The following is an 18895-nucleotide window of genomic DNA, read 5'->3' on the forward strand; positions in this document are numbered from 1 at the left end:
CTCTTCTGCCAGGCAACCAGCAACAGAACAAGGGGACACAGCCTCAAGCTGTGCCAGGGCAGGTCTAGGCTGTATGTTAGGAGGAAGTTGTTGTCAGAGAGAGTGATTGGCATTGGAATGGGCTGCCCAGGGAGGTGGTGGAGTGGCTGTGCCTGGAGGTGTTGAAGCCAAGCCTGGCTGGGGCACTTAGTGCCATGGTCTGGTTGCTTGGGCAGGGCTGGGTGCTAGGTTGGGCTGGCTGAGCTTGGAGGTCTCTTCCAAGCTGCTTGATGCAATGTCTTCTATGACTTCTATGACTAAAGGTGTTGTCTGAATGCTCCTTGACCTCTGATAGGCTTATTGCCATGACCACTTCCCAAGACCCTGTTCCAGTCATCAACCACCCTGAGTGAAGAACCTTTTCCTCATGTCCAAGCTGAACTTCCCCTAACATAGCTTAAATTTATTCCCTCTTGTCCTGTCACAGAATCATAGAATCAGTCAGGGTTGGAAGGGACCACAAGGATCAGCCAGTTCCAACCCCCCATTGCCATGGCCAGGGACACCACAGCTCCTGCAAGTTTACTATAATCATCAAACTCTCTGAATTTACATTGGATTTCTGCATCCAGATAGTTTATAAAGATACTGAAGAGCACTGGTGTTGAAACTGAGCCCTGGGGAACCTCACTGGTGACTGGCTGCCAGCCTGGTGCAACTCCATTCACCCTCTGAGCTCCATCTGTCAGCGAGGTGCTCACCCAAAGTGTTTTGGACTTGTCCAGCTGTGTGTTGGACACTTCATTCAAAAGGACACTGTCAGAGCCAGCACTGAAAGCTTTGCAGAGATCCAAACCCACCCCATACTGATTGCCTCCCCTTGGTGGCTGCATGGGTAACCTTGCCACAGAAAGAAGCTGACTTGCTAGTCAGGACTTGCCACTCGTGGAGCTGTGCTGGCTAGGACCAGTGATGGTGCTCTCTCTCAAGTGCTCTTCAGTAACTCCAAGAATAACCCTCTCCATCACTTTACCAGCCACTGGAGTAAGACTGGCATTACCAGGGTCTTCCTCCTTGCCCTTCTGGAGAATTCACAGAACCACAGAATCAAGCAGGTTGCAAGAGACCTCCCAGACCATCCAGGCCAACCTAGCACCCAGCCCTGGCCAATCAACCAGACCATGGCACTGAGTGGGCAAACATTTGCCAGCTTTCAGTCAACTACAACCTCTGCAGTCTGAGTATTAGCTGAGTATGAAGGAGACGATCACAGAGTGTGAAGGCTTCAGAGAAGGGAGTGACAGTAGTCAAGAGTGAGAGGCATTGCTGGCAGGGAGCTGGGAGCACGAAGATACATTTAACTGCCACAAACCAGAAGGAATGCCCACCTGATAGGTTCCCTGTGGCTCTGCCCTCACGGATGTGCCATCGCCGAAGGTGGCAGCGCAGGCCCCGTCCCCAGGGCTGACGGTGAGCGTCGCGAACTCGGGGCTCTGCACCTGCACCCCCTGCACGCGCCGCCGGGCAGCCGCCGGGCGCTCACCTAGGGCTGGTGCAGGACAAGAAGAGAGGAGCTCATGGACCAGGCACAAAGCCCAGCGTTCAGCTTTGCCTTTCCTCTCCTAAGGCCCAGCCTCCGTCGCTGGAGCCGTTCAAGGCCAGACTGGAAAAGGCCTTGGCCAATCTTGTCTAGTGGAAGGTGTCCCAGCCCATGGCAGGCAGGCTTGGAACCAGAAGATCTTTAAGGTCCCTTCCACCACAAGCTGTTCTATTCATCTCTGAGTCCATAGCTCAGTGAGCTTGAAGGGCTTCTCCAGTCTAAGAAACACTGTGCTTCTTTAGGTTAAATACCCTGCAGTTCTGAAGCTTCTGGACTGTACACTGAGCAGCACAAATCATGCTCCCTGTTTGATTTTACCTGTCTCCTCTCTACCTTCTGGCACAAAAAGCTCTTCACAGGGGTGATAAAAAGTCGTGATCCTTGTGCCATCAGCATGCTCTACTACTCTGCTGCCATCCAGCTTCTCCACAGTCACCACTCCATCGTCTCGTACAGTCACAGTCTGAAACAAAGAAGGAACATTCAGATGGACTCTCAGAAACACACCGTGACAGAATGAATCAGGCTGAGACAGACCTCTGAGAGCACCCAGGCCAGCCCATCACCCAACACCTTCTAATTAACCAAACCATGGCACTGAGTGCCTCATCCAGCCTCCTTTTAAACACCTCCACCACCTCCCTGGGCAGCCCATTCCAATGCCAATCACTCTCTCTGCCAGGAACTTCCTCCTAACATCCAGCCCAGACCTCCCCTGGCACAACTTGAGGCTGTGTCCCCTTGTTCTGTTGCTGCTTGCCTGGCAGCAGAGCCCAACCCCACCTGGCTACAGCCTCCCTGCAGGCAGCTGCAGACAGCAATGAGCTCTGCCCTGAGCCTCCTCTGCTGCAGGCTGCACACCCCCAGCTCCCTCAGCCTCTCCTCACAGGGCTGTGCTCCAGGCCCCTCACCAGCCTTGCTGCCCTGCTCTGGACATTTTCAAGCACCTCAACATCTTTCTTAAATGGAGGGTCCCAGAACTGGACACAGCACTCAAGGTGTGGCCTGAGCAGTGCTGAGAGGCAAAATGATTTCCCTGGTCCTGCTGGTCACACTACTCCTCTGTGACACTTGTAACAGCAACAACAGAACAAGGCATTATCTACTAAAACTAACAAAACTGGACTACTGCACAGTCTATTTTGCAGGCTGAGGACTTGCATTTTCTGTGTGATAGGCTCACAGCTCACAGGATGTCAGGGCTTGGAAGGGACCCCAGGAGAGCATCCAGTCCAACCCCCTGCCAGAGCAGGACAATCCTATCTAACACAGAGCACAGAGGAACACATCCAGACAGGCCTGGAAAGGCTCCACAGAAGCAGACCCCACAGCCTCTCTGGGCAGCCTGTGCCAGTGCTCTGGGACCCTTCCAGCAAAGAAGTTCCCCCTTGTGTTGAGGCAGCACCTCCTGTGCTGCAGCTTACACCCATTGCTGCTTGTCCTATGCCAGGGAGCAGTGAGCAGAGCCTGTCCCCCCCTCCTGGCAGCCCTCAGGTACTGATAAACATTGATCAAATCCCCTCTCAGTCTTCTCTTCTCCAGACTGAGCAGCCCCAGGGCCCTCAGCCTCTCCTCATCAGCCATGCCCTCCAGTCCCCTCATCATCCTCACAGCCCTCTGCTGGACCCTCTCCAGCAGATCCCTGTCCCGCTGAACCTGGGGAGCCCAAAACTGAAGGCAGTGTTCAAGATGAGGTCTCAGCAGGGCAGAGTAGAGGGGGAGGAGAACCTCCCTTGATCTGCTGGACACACTCCTGCTAACACAGCCCAGGCTCCCATTGGCCTTCTTGGCCACAAGGGCACATTGCTGTGCCATGGGGAACTTGTTAGCCACCAGCACCCCCAGCACCAGTAACAGTGTGGCTGTTTGACCTGCAGGATATATGTTCAAAGAACAAAGGCTACAATTTCCAGGAGGGCAGCCCAGGCTCCTAGCTTAGAAGACTGCAGTAACAGAAAGTGGCAGTACTGTTCCATCAGCTGGGTCAGTCGCCTGGTAGGTTAACAGTGGCTGCAGATCCATTCTCTTTGCTCCCACAGTGCCCACTTGAAAGCCTGATGGAGTTGTTGTTATCCAGGTTCCTGCCTGGTTCTCCTGATGCTGCTCAGAATCAGCCAGACCCTTCACAGGACTCTCAAATGACTTGTCCTTGCTTGCACTGGTTTTGTCACTGTCTTTTCCTGCAGAAACAAACATTTCTGTATCAAACTTGGCATCCTCTAAGGCAAAAGACAAAAAAGGAAAATTCAATTAAGTTAAGAGTTTCTGTATTGGTTTTGACAGAACTGAAAGTAGAACTACTTATCAGGACAACTGCAAGGGATGTTACTCAAAAGTGTGCCCTTGAACCAATCATAGAATCAAGCAGGTTGGAAGAGAGCTCCAAGCTCAGCCAGTCCAACCTAGCACCCAGCCCTGCCCAAGCAACCAGATCATGGCACTAAGTGCCCCAGCCAGGCTTGGCTTCAACACCTCCAGGGACAGTGACTCCACCACCTCCCTGGGCAGCCCATTCCAATGCCAATCACTCTCTCTGACAACAACTTCCTCCTAACATACAGCCTAGACCTGCCCTGGTACAACTTGAGCCAGGCCAGAATGCCATGCCCACCTGGGCACACTGCTGGCTCAAGTTCAGCTACTACCTACCAGTAGCCCCAGGTCCCTTTCTTCCTGGCTGCTCTCAGCCACTCGGTCCCCAGCCTTTGTTTTGAATTGCTTTGCTAGAGATGCAGTTCTCACACACCCTAGAAGCCAAGCATGTGGAGCAGAGGAGCAATTGCTTGATAGAAGGACACAAATCATAACTGTGTAGCAGCTGAGTACAGATAAAACTGCATTTTCATGCTGGAATAATATTCAGGCTACAGAAATCTGTACTTTCTTAAGTAAAATCAGCCCTGCTAACTTCAGATGTGCCCCAAACACTGACAGTATTACCTTTCTTAGTGATGCTCTCAGCTGAAGGCTCCAGTTCTGGTAACTGTTCACCTGAAATTGCAGGTGGTGGCAGAACCGGACCAGAATCAGGACTCCTACTCACTGTGCCATCAGCAAAAAGAATCTGCAGCAATAAAGGACACATTAGAGGAGGAATTCACTTCCAGCACCTACGGGGAAGTCTCAAAAGTCATCAGTCCCATATGACTGTTGAGATGACTGGAAACATGCCCTTGTGGTCAGGAAGGCCAATGGGAGCCTGGGCTGTGTTAGGAGCAGTGTGTCCAGCAGATCAAGGGAGGGTCTCCTCCCCCTCTACTCTGCCCTGCTGAGACCTCATCTTGAACACTGCCTTCAGTTTGGGGCTGCCCAGTTTCAGCGGGACAGGGATCTGCTGGAGAGGGTCCAGCAGAGGGCTGTGAGGATGATGAGGGGACTGGAGGGCATGGCTGATGAGGAGAGGCTGAGGGCCCTGGGGCTGCTCAGTCTGGAGAAGAGAAGACTGAGAGGGGATTTGATCAATGTTTATCAGTATCTGAGGGCTGCCAGGAGGGGGGGACAGGCTCTGCTCACTGCTCCCTGGCATAGGACAAGCAGCAATGGGTGTAAGCTGCAGCACAGGAGCCTGTGGAAAAATACATGGATGCTTTTGTGTTCCCCAAATACCCAAAGCCCAACTATTCATACTTCAGATGTTTAAGTCCAACAATATTGTTATCAAAACCAAATTTGGCTGTTTCCTAATATCAAAATCATCTAAAACCTTCACATGCCTAAAATTTTTCATCATTAAAGCTATCTATGCACCTTCTAATTCCAAACCAAGCTAAGAGCATTTTACTTTCGACATGGCTGCAGAAATCAGTGGTTAGTTAACTTCATCTGCAAGCTGGGCACTTTTCTATCTCAGCTGACAAGCACAACTTGGAGGGTGATCACACAGGCAGGAGGCTTTCAGCGAGTCCTGCCAGACATACCTGGGTAGAGCCATCCATCATGTGCTTTATCACAGCTCCTTGACTGGTGACAACTCTTGACACCTCCTGTCCCGACTGTCTTGACACAGGCATATACAGACGAGCGTTCTTCACCCTCTGGGGGTAACTCTGCCTAACCAGAATGCCCCGAGTGGGCTGCCTGGCTTGCTCTCCCTTTGTGTCTTTGTGCTTCATGGCACAGCCTGCAGCAGCATGCTCCTTCTCTTCACTTTCCCTAACTCCTTCCTCCTTTGCTTCACTTGCCTCGCCTTCGCCACTCTGGGACGCCTCTTCCTTGGCTTTGTCTGCTTTGTCCTGGCTTCTCTTTACCACCTCTTTCTCACCTTCAGCTGCAGTAGCTTCACCTTCCAAATCTGGAAAGCAACTGTCATATAATTAATACCAGGCAGCACCCGTTCAGACCGTGCTAAAAGCCCAGCAGCACGGTGTCCACAGCAGGTATGCAACCCCCAGTAACGCTAATCCTCCTCAGCTTCCTCCACAGCCCACAGGCTCCACTGCTCAGAGAAGAACTCACAGCAGCCCTCTGGTCAGGAGCACTGCATCCTCCTGTGCAGGTGTCTGTCCTTCCAGATGAAAACAGGAGAACCAGAAGAAGGATTTTGTTGGGGATGCTGAACTTTTGGAAGACTGACATAAAGTGAGAATAATTTCCCAACTTCCCATGACAGAGAAAAAAAGTTGCTAAGTTTCACCCAGCTTGAGGTTATCTGGGAGCTGAAGTTGGATATTCACAGACTCACAGAATTAACCAGGCTGGAAGAGGCCTCCAAGATCATCCACTCCAACCTAGGGGATTAGACTAAACTACATCAGTCTGCTGGAGAGGAATAACAAACTGCAGCAGTCCAGGCTGGGAGGTGACTGCTGGAGAGCAGCCCTGTGCAGAGGGACCTGGGGGTGCTGGTGGCTAACAAGTTCCCCATGGCACAGCAATGTGCCCTTGTGGCCAAGAAGGCCAATGGGAGCCTGAGCTGTGTTAGGAGCAGTGTGTCCAGCAGATCAAGGGAGGGTCTCCTCCCCCTCTACTCTGCCCTGCTGAGACCTCATCTTGAACACTGCCTTCACTTTTGGGCTCCCCAGGTTCAGAGGCACAGGGATCTGCTGGAGAGGGTCCAGCAGAGGGCTGTGAGGATGATGAGGGGACTGGAGGGCATGGCTGATGAGGAGAGGCTGAGGGCCCTGGGGCTGCTCAGTCTGGAGAAGAGAAGACTGAGAGGGGATTTGATCAATGTTTATCAGTATCTGAGGGCTGCCAGGAGGGGAGGACAGGCTCTGCTCACTGCTCCCTGGCACAGGACAAGCAGCAATGGGTGTAAGCTGCAGCACAGGAGGTTCTGCCTCAACACAAGGGAGAACTTCTTTGCTGGAAGGGTCCCAGAGCACTGGCACAGGCTGCCCAGAGAGGCTGTGGGGTCTGCTTCTGTGGAGCCTTTCCAGGCCTGTCTGGATGTGTTCCTGTGTGCTCTGTGTTAGATAGGATTGTCCTGCTCTGGCAGGGGGTTGGACTGGATGCTCTCCTTGGGTCCCTTCCAACCCCTAACAACCTGTGAGCCTGTGGGTGTGCTAATATTTGTACAAACATGCCAGCTGTGTCAAGAGACTGCATGCATGTGTGTGCAGCTGCCCTGTCTGTCTCAGCTATTCAATATTCCAATTTAAGCTCCTTGCCAAATTGTGCATGCTTGAAAACCCTCTGTATCCCTCCTCTTCTTAGAACCAACCAGGCTGGAAGAGACCTCCAAGCTCAGCCAGTTCAACCTAGCACCCAGCCCTGCCCAATCAACCAGACCACAGCACCATGGCTTCAACACCTCCAGGGATGGCAACTTGTGCTAGTGTGAAGCTAGCTGGAATGTTTTGGTGAGAAGGACTAGATCATAGGCTGTGCAATCAAAACAGTGGTGATGTCTACTTGGTCACAGCCTTGCTGAGAAGTATGGGAACAAGAAACAAAAACATTTGATAGCACACACTGGGCACCATTTCTCACTCTGGCTTGGGCTGCTGGCTGAGCTGCATCTCCCTAACCTCACCTTCTTTTGGGCTAACCCACTTTGCTTCCTAACCCCCTGGCCGAACATCCATTCTTCCTTGGGACTGGGGTGAAGTTGAGAGGGGCAGAGGGAAGGTGTTGGGGTGGTTGGGAACCCCTCCTAGGGACTCAGGTTTCTGGGAGTTGTGTTTCTGTGTTACCTTTTACCTTCTGTCTATAGCTGTATAGCCTGTAAATATCTGCTTGTGCATTGTGCCAGCTGTAAATAAATAGCTGCAGTCATATTCCCAGAGCTGCTGAGCCTAGTCTGGGTGATTTCTAAAGTGGGGGGGGGGAGTGGAACACCCAAACCACCACACAACTCCACTAACCTCCAACACTCTCAGCAAGGAAAGTTAACACCAGTCCACTGGGACACGAGACGTTCAAACTCGGGAAGCTGCGAGGATCTGCCGGCACTGGTGTTTGGGAAGCTGATCCCTGCAGCTCCATCTACAGAATGAAAAACGAGTTAGTTTCACTCCAAGCACAGATCCAGGCTGGGCAGTGAGTGGCTGGAGAGCAGCCCTGAGGAGAGGGACCTGAGGGTGCTGCTGCACCAGAAGCTCCACAGGAGCCAGCAGTGTGCACTTGCAGCCCAGAAAGCCAAGCAGAGCCTGGGCTGCAGCAGCAGCAGTGTGGCCAGCAGGGCCAGGGAGGGGATTCTCCCCCTCTGCTGTGCTCTGCTGAGACCCCACCTGCAGTACTGCAGCCAGCTCTGGAGCCCCCACGACAAGAGGGCTGTGGAGATGCTGGAGTGTGTCCAGAGCAGGGCCAGGAAGATGCTGAGAGGCTGCAGCAGCTCTGCTGTGAGCACAGACTGAAAGAGTTGGGGCTGTGCAGGCTGGAGCAGAGGAGGCTCCCAGGTGACCTTCTTGTGGCCTGCCAGCAGCTGAAGGGGGCTCCAGAAAATCTGGGGAGGGACTTTTGAGGCTGTGAGGGAGTGGCAGGAGTGGGGGGAATGGAGCAAAGCTGGAGGTGGGGAGAGTGAGAGTGGCTGTGAGGAGGAAGTTGTTGAGCAGGAGAGTGGTGAGAGGCTGGAGTGGGTTGCCCAGGGAGGTGGTTGAGGCCCCATGGCTGGAGGTGTTTGAGGCCAGGCTGGCTGAGGCTGTGGGCAGCCTGCTCTAGGGTAGGGTGTCCCTGGCCATGGCAGGGGGTTGGAACTGGCTGCTCCTTGTGGTCCTTTCCAATCCTGACTGATTCTGTGATTCTGTTTCTGGGTCACAGAAGATGTACATGACAGACTCAAGCTGGCTTCATTAACCGTTCCCAACACATGCACCTGAGGAGAAAAGCCTACAAGGCATGCTGAGAAGCACCACAACATGTTAAGGTTTTTTTGGGGCACAGTAGAAAGCCCTCTGAGAAGAATATTTGGCTTCTGTCACATATACTTATGTGTGTGAATTTGTATTTCTTTCTTTTCTGTGTCCATTGGATAACATCTACTCTCTCACCTTTTCTTCTTGCTTTAGCAGGTCATCAGGTGGTGGAAAGCCTGTTTTGCTCTGGCTGGCCTTGGCAGATGGCAGAGACTTGCCTGGTTTTTGTTTGCTGGACTTCTCCTTCTTTCCTGAAGCAGGTGTACCGAGAGGAATTGCGCTCGGAACATGAACAGAAGGGATGCTCAGGATGTTTTCTAGGATAGGATCAGTTTCATCATCTAAGGAAGAGAAAAGCAATATTTTAACTGCATCTAGAAGGCCTGGAACAAAAACCCTATGAGGAGAGGCTGAGGGAGCTGGGGGTGTGCAGCCTGCAGCAGAGGAGGCTCAGGGCAGAGCTCATTGCTGTCTGCAGCTGCCTGCAGGGAGGCTGTAGCCAGGTGGGGTTGGGCTCTGCTGCCAGGCACACAGCAACAGAACAAGGGGACACAGCCTCAAGTTGTGCCAGGGGAGGTCTAGGCTGGATGTTAGGAGGAAGTTGTTGCCAGAGAGAGTGATTGGCACTGGAATGGGCTGCCCAGGGAGGTGGTGGAGTCACTGTCCCTGGAGGTGTTGAGGCCAAGCCTGGCTGGGGCACTTAGTGCCATGGTCTGGTTGATTGGGCAGGGCTGGGTGCTAGGTTGGGCTGGCTGAGCTTGGAGCTCTCTTCCAACCTGCTTGATTCTATGATTCTGTGATCTACACTTGATAAGCAGACTCCCCAGTACTGGTGATGTCAGACCTTCAGTCTTGGGTTCAGTTTTGGGGGTCTCTCTTCAACAAAGACACTGAAGTGCTGGAATACATCCAGAGGCAGGCAGTGAAGCTGGTGAAGGATATGTAGAACAGGTCTTGTGAGAAGAGGCTGACAGAACTGGGGTTGTTTAGCCCAAAGAAAAGAAGGCTGAGGAGATACCTTCCTGCTTTCTACAACTACCTGAAATGAGGTTGGAGCCAGGTAGGTGTTAGTCTCTTCTCCTTAGAGACAAGTGTCTCATTCTCCCTAGTAAAAAACGATGGGAAAAGAGGAAGTGGCCTCATGCTGCACCAGGGGAAGTTCAGGTTGGATTTTAGAAGAAACTTCTTCACTGAAAGAGTTGGTAGACATTGGTTGGACAGAAAGATGTTAAAGGCCTTTTCCAACCAAAACGATTCCATGATAAATCCTTAGCTAATGATATAAAATAGGAAAATTTCAGGTTCTCCAGGAGGTCCATTCTGATCCACATTTATTAGACAGCAGCCATGGAATAAGCAGAGAGTAGTACCCACTTGGCCCTCTTAAACCTCATCCCAGTGGATGATTACAGTAGCTGTGAAAAAGCCTGAACACCACAGCTGGCACTTGAGTGCTTTTGCAAACACATCTCTCCTTTATGCCAAAACACAGGCTCACAGCTCACAGGATGTCAGGGCTTGGAAGGGACCCAAGGAGAGCATCCAGTCCAACCCCCTGCCAGAGCAGGACAATCCTATCTAACACAGAGCACACAGGAACACATCCAGACAGGCCTGGAAAGGCTCCACAGAAGCAGACCCCACAGCCTCTCTGGGCAGCCTGTGCCAGTGCTCTGGGACCCTTCCAGCAAAGAAGTTCCCCCTTGTATTGAGGCAGAACCTCCTGTGCTGCAGCTTACACCCATTGCTGCTTGTCCTGTGCCAGGGAGCAGTGAGCAGAGCCTGTCCCCCCCTCCTGGCAGCCCTCAGATACTGATAAACATTGATCAAATCCCCTCTCAGTCTTCTCTTCTCCAGACTGAGCAGCCCCAGGGCCCTCAGCCTCTCCTCATCAGCCATGCCCTCCAGTCCCCTCATCATCCTCACAGCCCTCTGCTGGACCCTCTCCAGCAGATCCCTGTCCCGCTGAACCTGGGGAGCCCAAAACTGAAGGCAGTGTTCAAGATGAGGTCTCAGCAGGGCAGAGTAGAGGGGGAGGAGACCCTCCCTTGATCTGCTGGACACACTGCTCCTAACACAGCCCAGGCTCCCATTGGCCTTCCTGGCCACAAGGGCACATTGCTGTGCCATGGGGAACTTGTTAGCCACCAGCACCCCCAGGGCCCTCTGCACAGGGCTGCTCTCCAGCAGTCACCTCCCAGCCTGGACTGCTGCAGTTTGTTATTCCTCCCCAGATGCAGGACTCTGCTCTTGTCCCTGTTGAACCTCATCTGGTTCCTCTGTGCCCAGCTCAAGCCTGCCCAGGGCTCTCTGGATGGCAGCACAGCCTGCAGCTGTCTCAGCCAAGCCTCCCAGCCTGGTGTCATCACAGGCTGCAGCAGTGTGAATCTTGGCTCACTTTTAAAAAGCACATTTTTAGCAATTAATTTGTAAAACAGTATTTGAAGGATGATAACTGAGAATACAACTCAATGGTTTTACCCCAGTCCACACAAAGATGCATTCAATTAAGTGGTTTTCTATTTTAAGAACTGAAAAACAGTGTGATTTTTTTGGATGAGAGGATGGTTTCACTTTTCTCGAGATGATGGTTTCCATGGCTTTCAAATGAAATGGAAACAGAAGGCCCTTGGTAAAAGCAGGCACTCTTTGCAGTGTGGTTTTGTGAAGCAATTGCTGCCAGTTGGCGAATGTGCTTACTGCAAGGCTCGGGAAAAGCTCTCCTTAAGCCTGCAGGACTGCAACTTAAAGTCCAGCTCCTAACAGAAAAGTTTTGCAATCACTTATGTAAGTTAAAAAATATCACTTCTTGGAAAACCAAGGGAACTGCCTGTGAGAGTTTAAATCCTCTCTCTTGTTCATCAACAAAGAAGAAGATTGCCATCCTCTCTCAATCAACAAAGATTGCCTTTGTGAACCGCCCGGGCTCAGACGAGGGCTTGGCCGAAAGCTCAGGGATGCAAATCAACAGACAGTGCTTGGAAATCCCTGCACAGCCCAAAAAGCCAACCATACCCTGGGCACCAAACCAGCAGGTCAAGGGAGGTGACTCTGCCCATCTATTCTGCTCTTGTGAGACCCCACCTGGAGTACTGTGTCTACCTCTGGAGCCCTCAACACAAGAGGGACATCCAGAGAGCCCTGGGCAGAATGAGAGCTGGGCACAGAGGAACCAGATGAGGTTCAACAAGGACAAGTGCAGAGTCCTGTACCTGGGGAGCAGTAACAAACTGCAGCAGTCCAGGCTGGGAGGTGACTGCTGGAGAGCAGCCCTGTGCAGAGGGACCTGGGGGTCCGGCTCTCAGCCTGCCCAGGGCTCTCTGGATGGCAGCACAGCCTGCAGCTGTCTCAGCCAAGCCTCCCATCTTGGTGTCCTGCTGAACAGACTCTGCCTGTCTTTGCCCTTATCAACGTCATTGATGAAGAGCATTCCTGCTCTAGGGTAGGGTGTCCCTGCCCATGGCAGGGGGGTTGGAACTAGGTGATCCTTGTGGCCCTTCCAACCCTGACTGATTCCTAACAATGTAATCTCATCTTTAGTCTCAAAATTCCCTACCACGTAGTAACAGCTGCTGAGAGAGGCAAGAATTGCACCTAACAAATTATTGGGTTAAGAAGTGCATGAAGGGAAAAAAAAAAGGAGGACTGCCCCTATGGTTCTCAAATATCCTCTTCTGTTTGCTTCCTTTACCTGCTGCCCTCCCTGTAGGTCCGTAACGGCTCAGCGACAGCTGGATTCCATTTGCCAAGGTGGCTGAAAAGGATCCAAACCTGCTCACAGCTGTCTTCTGAGTAGTTCTTTTTCCTTGAAAAACAAAAGCCCAAACAAAGGAAAACCAGAATGAATGCTAAAGGTAGCAACACGGACCAGAACCACCCGAGCTGCCAAACAGCGACTGGCATGACCAGCGGCAGCTCAAACAGGGATGGCCAACCGAGAGACAGGAGAGCAGAGGGGGGAAAGGACACCACTCCACCCAGAGTACTGCACATGCCACCCTGGTTTGTGTCATGCATCTGACTCTCCAGGTGAAAACTGCATCCCAACAACTAAGTGTGTAAATAAGAGCCTGCCAGCGGCTCAGCTGCTGAGCAATGCCTGCCTTGCTGAAGCAGAGATGCTGGAGCAGAAGCGCAGGCCCTCCGAAATCCCTGCAAAATCAAACGGTCACCATGGCAGCAAACAGCTGTGGAGCCCAACGTGTCCAGCCCTGGCTGGAGATGCTTCTTGGCACGTCCCTCCTCTCCTGCTAAGTGTGAAGGTGTAAAAGAGCATGCCTGCTGACAGCAGCAACAACCCCTGCATCCGCAGCACAAGGACAAGGTGCACCTGATGGAGGCAGACCAGAGGATGGTCACAAAAATGATCAGAGGGCTAGAGCACCTCTCCAGAGAGAGAGGGTTGGGGCTGTTCAGCCTGGAGGAAAGGAGGTTGGCCTGAAGAGGGCAAACAAGAAAGCTGAGGAAGGACTATTTACAAAGGCATGCAGCAGTAAAACAAGGGGCAGTGGTTTTAAACCACAGCAGAGCATGGTTAGACTGGACATTAGGAAGAAGCTCTTTACTCTGACAGGGGTAGAACACTAGAACAGGTTGCTCAGGGAGGTGGTGAAGGAGACACTCAAGGTCAGGCTTGGTGTGGCTCTCAGGAACCTGATCTCGTTGGGGATGTCTCTTGGCTGCACGGGGGCTGGACTAGATGACCTCTAGAGGTCCCTTCCAACCCACTGCATTCTATGGCTATGACTATATGGGTTTAACTACTGAAAAGTCTTTGTGAAGCTAAACAGCAAAAGAACCTAATTCTGGAGTCAAGGATCCTTGTTTCTGTTCCCTACTTGCAGCTCAGAGGGCAAACCAGAGCCTGGGCTGCAGCAGGAGAAGTGTGGCCAGCAGGGCCAGGGAGGTGACTCTCCTCCTCTACTCTGCTCTGCAGAGACCCCACCTGGAGCCCCCATTGCAAGAGGGCTGTGGAGATGCTGGAGTGTGTCCAGAGCAGGGCCAGGAGGATGCTCAGAGGCTGCAGCAGCTCTGCTGTGAGCACAGACTGAAAGAGTTGGGGCCTAAACCTCTCTTGGTGCAACTTATGGCCATTGTTTCCTCTCATCCTCTCACTTGTTACTTGGCAGAAAAGATAAGCACCAACCTCACCACAGCCTCCTGACAGGAAGCCACAGAGAGCTTTCCCCCAGACTAAACAACCCCAGCTCCCACGGCTGCCCCTCTCCCGGGTTAAGGTGGGTCCCTCCTCTAGTAGAATAGACTCACCACAACACAGGTATTTGGAGGGGCAGGGGAGAGTGGAACTGTATTTCTTACAGTTTAAATGTACCAGTATGAGGAGAATAAACTCCAGAGAAATAGAACAAGCTTAGGGAAGGTGGGGAAGGGTCGAGTGGCAGGGATGCAGCAAAAGCAGCAGCAGCCAAAACAGTAGCAGGGGAAGAGAGCAGCAGGGGAAGAGAGCAGCAGGGGAAGAGAGCAGCAGGTGCAGCAGAAGCAGGCAGGGCAAGGTCCAAGCTGTGCTTCCAGACATAAAGCTGCTGGTGCTCCAATGAAATGATATTCACTGATCCACTGCTGCCATTCTATGGCCTGTCCCTGGAATGTTCACCTCTCCACTCACAGCCTCGAAGTTTCTCTGTTCTGAATACTTTTACATCTGAGCTAGAAATCTACCTCTAACGGCCACATACCCCTCACAAGTTCTGTTCTCCAGACCCTCCACCAGCTTCAGTGCCCTCCTCTGGATCCACTCCAGCACCCTGATGTCTCTCTTGTAGGGTGGGCCCCAAAACTGAACCCAAGACTCAAGATGTGGCCTCACCAGAGCTGAGTACAGGGGGACAATTACTTCCCCAGTCCTGCTGGTCACACTCTTCCTGATACAGGCCAGGATCACAGAATCAGGCAGGGTTGGAAGGCACCACAAGGAGCAGCCAGTCCCAACCTCCTGCCATGGCCAGGGACACCCTACCCTAGAGCAGGCTGCACACAGCCTCAGCCAGCCTGGCCTCAAACACCTCCAGCCAGGGGGCCTCAACCACCTCCCAGGGCAACCCACTCCAGCCTCTCACCACTCTCCTGCTCAACAACTTCCTCCTCACAGCCACTCTCACTCTCCCCACCTCCAGCTTTGCTCCATTCCCCCCACTCCTGCCACTCCCTCACAGCCTCAAAAGTCCCTCCCCAGATTTTTTGTAGCCCCCTTCAGATGCTGGCAGGCCACAAGAAGGTCACCTGGGAGCCTCCTCTGCTCCAGCCTGCACAGCCCCCACTCTTTCAGTCTGTGCTCACAGCAGAGCTGCTGCAGCCTCTGAGCATCCTGTTTGCTTTCTTGGCTACCTGGGCACACCTCTGGTTCATTTTCACCTGTGCCAGCAACATGTCAGCCAGCAGTAGAAGGTGCTGAACTACACCAGACCCATTTCCACAGCAAAGCTCTTGAAGAGGCACTGTGGTGATCTGACCCATGTCCAGCTCAGAGAGGGAAACCTTCCCTTTCACAGCTAGACATTCATTCTAGTGTTACTGGTCTGCCCCTCCTTGGCTTCTCTGGGTTTTCACTCCTGTTCACAGAGCACTGACCTTATTCCCTCTCTACAATCAGTACAGAGATATTTTCTGTTAGTTTCCAAGGCTTGCACCCAATTGGTAAATATGCCAAAGGGTTAATTTTTGTATCAGTGGCAATCACCCACTGACCTGATGCAGTTTTCTGTCCTTCACTGATTTCTTGCACCTCCATTTCTTCTGAGTTTTCCCTGGGGTCTGTGATATGAATGAAGAAGCTGTGGCTGTCTTTTGCCACTTTCACTTTTACCAAAGTCAGACCTGCAAAGGAACACAGCACTATTACTGCTCTCATCAGGCTTCAGATCTGCCCCGCACCCAAAAAGTGTCTGCACCTGCAACTGTAACGCACACAGCAGAAAATGGCTGAGACTTGGACTGACCTGACCAGCAGTAGGTCCAGACCAAAGAATAATCTGAGTTTATCTGAGCTTAGACTGAACACTGAAAACCTGAGAGCCTCACTCTGCATGTAAAAGTAGCAGACCAGCAGGGCCAGGGAGGGGATTCTCCCCCTCTGCTGTGCTCTGCTGAGACCCCACCTGCAGTACTGCAGCCAGCTCTGGAGCCCCCATTGCAAGAGGGCTGTGGAGATGCTGGAGTGTGTCCAGAGCAGGGCCAGGAGGATGCTCAGAGGGCTGCAGCAGCTCTGCTGTGAGCACAGACTGAAAGAGTTGGGGCTGTGCAGGCTGGAGCAGAGGAGGCTCCCAGGTGACCTTCTTGTGGTCTGCCAGCATCTGAAGGGGGCTCCAAAACAGCTGGGGAGGGACTTTTGAGGCTGTGAGGGAGTGGCAGGAGTGGGGGGAATGGAGCAGAGCTGGAGGTGGGGAGAGTGAGGGTGGCTGTGAGGAGGAAGTTGTTGAGCAGGAGAGTGGTGAGAGGCTGGAGTGGGTTGCCCAGGGAGGTGGTTGAGGCCCCCTGGCTGGAGGTGTTTGAGGCCAGGCTGGCTGAGGCTGTGTGCAGCCTGCTCTAGGGTAGGGTGTCCCTGGGCATGGCAGGGGGTTGGAACTGGCTGCTCCTTGTGGTCCCTTCCAGCCCTGATTGATTCTGTGACTATGAAAATGCATATGGACAAGTGGGTGGCTGCTACAATCTGCTCTTCCTCACAGTATATTCCAGCTCCTGGAATCTTGTGGAACAGATCTTTCACTGCCCCTAGTGCCTTTCCAACCTACATTTAAATCTGAGAATGGGTATGTCAGAGGTATTGCTACAATTTATGACAGAAAATTAATCTGTGTCTTATCACAGAGAACCTTGATGGCTGTGTGGATACAGAACAAGCTGATCACAACTTCTGAAGGTAACATTCACCAAAGACCAGTTGCATTTTTGGCTTAGTCCAGTTTTTTCCTGCTTTTACCTTACTGGGTAGGGATGATCTAGGGTAGGGTGTCCCTGCCCATGGCAGAGGGGTTGGAACCAGATGATCCTTGTGGTGCCTCCCAACCCTGCCTGAGTCTACAATTCCTAACCCTGTTGCTCAGATATTTGCATCTGACTGCACAAAACAATGGAAGATGCACTCCTGATATACCTTTAGTTGACATTAAATGGATAAATATGAACTGGTTTTTATCCACTTCTCACTGTTTTTTGTACTCCTATGTAGCTATGAATTGTTAACATACTACAGAAAAAGGTAAACATGAATAGTGCTAGAGGCTAATATGGAATTACAACACAGGCTCACAGGATGTCAGTGGTTGGAAGGGACCCCAGGAGAGCATCCAGTCCAACCCCTGCCAGAGCAGGACAATGCTATCTAACACAGAGCACACAGGAACACAGATCACAATGGGACATGGTACCCTCACTGTGTCTGCCATTTATTTTCTACTACTGAGGTGTGACAAAGCATTTCTAGGTTAAAGTATGCCATCAGACAGTAAAGCAAAGCAAAAGGAATCCAACAGTCACCTTTTACAAACTCTATCTTCTCGACTTGAATCTGCCCTCCATCAGACGGGAAAAGATATTGATTGGTTCCTGATACTTTAATAAGATTCTCCCCTGTGTTGTAGCCAAGAAACTGGAAAATGAAGTTTTAAGTTATGCAGAAGCCACAAAAGAGTAAGTGAAGGACAAACACCACTGTTCTGCTCAATTATTTTTGCTTAGATATTTAGCTGATCTGTAACAAGCACTTCAGTAACCCCACACCATGCTATTCTCCTATCTGGATCATTGCTCAGTTACTAGGTGAAGTAACTTGCTGCATGTAAGAGCAGAGGCAAGAGCCCAATGACTGCTGTCTGAAAGCAGTGTCTGACACACCTGCGCTGAACAGAGAGGCTTTGATGGCCCTTCACAGCTCTCCAGGAGAGCTGCTGGCCTGGCAACACAGCAGAACAAGGAGAAGAGGGAATTTCTTTGCAGAGGAAATCTCTTTTTCCTTATTTTAAAACCACTGCAACAGCACCACGGCCAGGCCAGTTGCAGACACGGCACTGCAGCACTCACCTCTGCAGCCTCAATGCCTCTGGTTTGGAGAGATTGCTGCTACTGACTGTCCTCCTCCCCCAGCCCAGTGCAGAAGGGTACAGAATGACCACAGAGCCATAGAATCACAGAATCAGTCAGGGCTGGAAGGGACCACAAGGAGCAGCCAGTTCCAACCCCCTGCCATGCCCAGGGACACCCTACCCTAGAGCAGGCTGCCCACAGCCTCAGCCAGCCTGGCCTCAAACACCTCCAGCCATGGGGCCTCAACCACCTCCCTGGGCAGCCCACTCCAGCCTCTCACCACTCTCCTGCTCAACAACTTCCTCCTCACAGCCACTCTCACTCTCCCCACCTCCAGCTTTGCTCCATACCCCCCAGTCCTGGCACTCCCTCACAGCCTCAAAAGTCCCTCCCCAGCTGTTTTGTAGCCCCCTTCAGATGCTGGCAAGCCACAAGAAGGTCACCTGGGAGCCTCCTCTGCTCCAGCCTGCACAGCCCCAACTCTTTCAGTCTGTGCTCACAGCAGAGCTGCTGCAGCCTCTGAGCATCCTCCTGGCCCTGCTCTGGACACACTCCAGCATCTCCACAGCCCTCTTGCAATGGGGGCTCCAGAGCTGGCTGCAGTACTGCAGGTGGGGTCTCAGCAGAGCACAGCAGAGGGGGAGAATCCCCTCCCTGGCCCTGCTGGCCACACTGCTGCTGCTGCAGCCCAGGCTCTGCTTGGCTTTCTGGGCTGCAGGTGCACACTGCTGGCTCAACTTCTGGGGTCTACATGCTGCATCTATCACAGAAGACCTTGCTGGGATGTACATCTGTCACCAAGAACTTGGACTATGTCAGCTGAAAATGTCATTGGATCCAAGGAATGGTAATACACTTCCTCTTCTCTTACTTCTTAACTCTCTTTCTTTTTCCCTCTCCTTTTCCTACCATTTTCCCTCTGCCCCAGTTGATTACTGAGAGTTTTAATTGGCTCTAACAAACCAAAGCTGTCAGTCATGTG

General features: G+C 52.2%; 1 protein-coding gene across 1 annotated transcript in view; it reads right to left on the reverse strand.

Annotated features, from left to right (window-relative positions):
• SPAG17 (sperm associated antigen 17) overlaps positions 1–18895 on the reverse strand; it is a 109357-nt gene that overhangs the window by 31883 nt on the left and 58579 nt on the right. Inside the window, exons 19-28 of the mRNA XM_064143929.1 lie at positions 17368–17479; positions 15580–15708; positions 12566–12679; positions 9010–9215; positions 7885–8005; positions 5497–5870; positions 4520–4643; positions 3548–3759; positions 1898–2042; positions 1368–1528 (exon numbers count right to left, since the gene is read on the reverse strand). Of these exons, the coding sequence (XP_063999999.1) occupies positions 1368–1528; positions 1898–2042; positions 3548–3759; positions 4520–4643; positions 5497–5870; positions 7885–8005; positions 9010–9215; positions 12566–12679; positions 15580–15708; positions 17368–17479 (1698 nt within the window). The remainder of the gene's footprint in view (positions 1–1367; positions 1529–1897; positions 2043–3547; positions 3760–4519; positions 4644–5496; positions 5871–7884; positions 8006–9009; positions 9216–12565; positions 12680–15579; positions 15709–17367; positions 17480–18895) is intronic.

The sequence above is a fragment of the Pogoniulus pusillus genome, chromosome 5 (assembly GCF_015220805.1).
Source record: "Pogoniulus pusillus isolate bPogPus1 chromosome 5, bPogPus1.pri, whole genome shotgun sequence".
In the NCBI taxonomy this organism is placed as follows: domain Eukaryota; kingdom Metazoa; phylum Chordata; class Aves; order Piciformes; family Lybiidae; genus Pogoniulus; species Pogoniulus pusillus.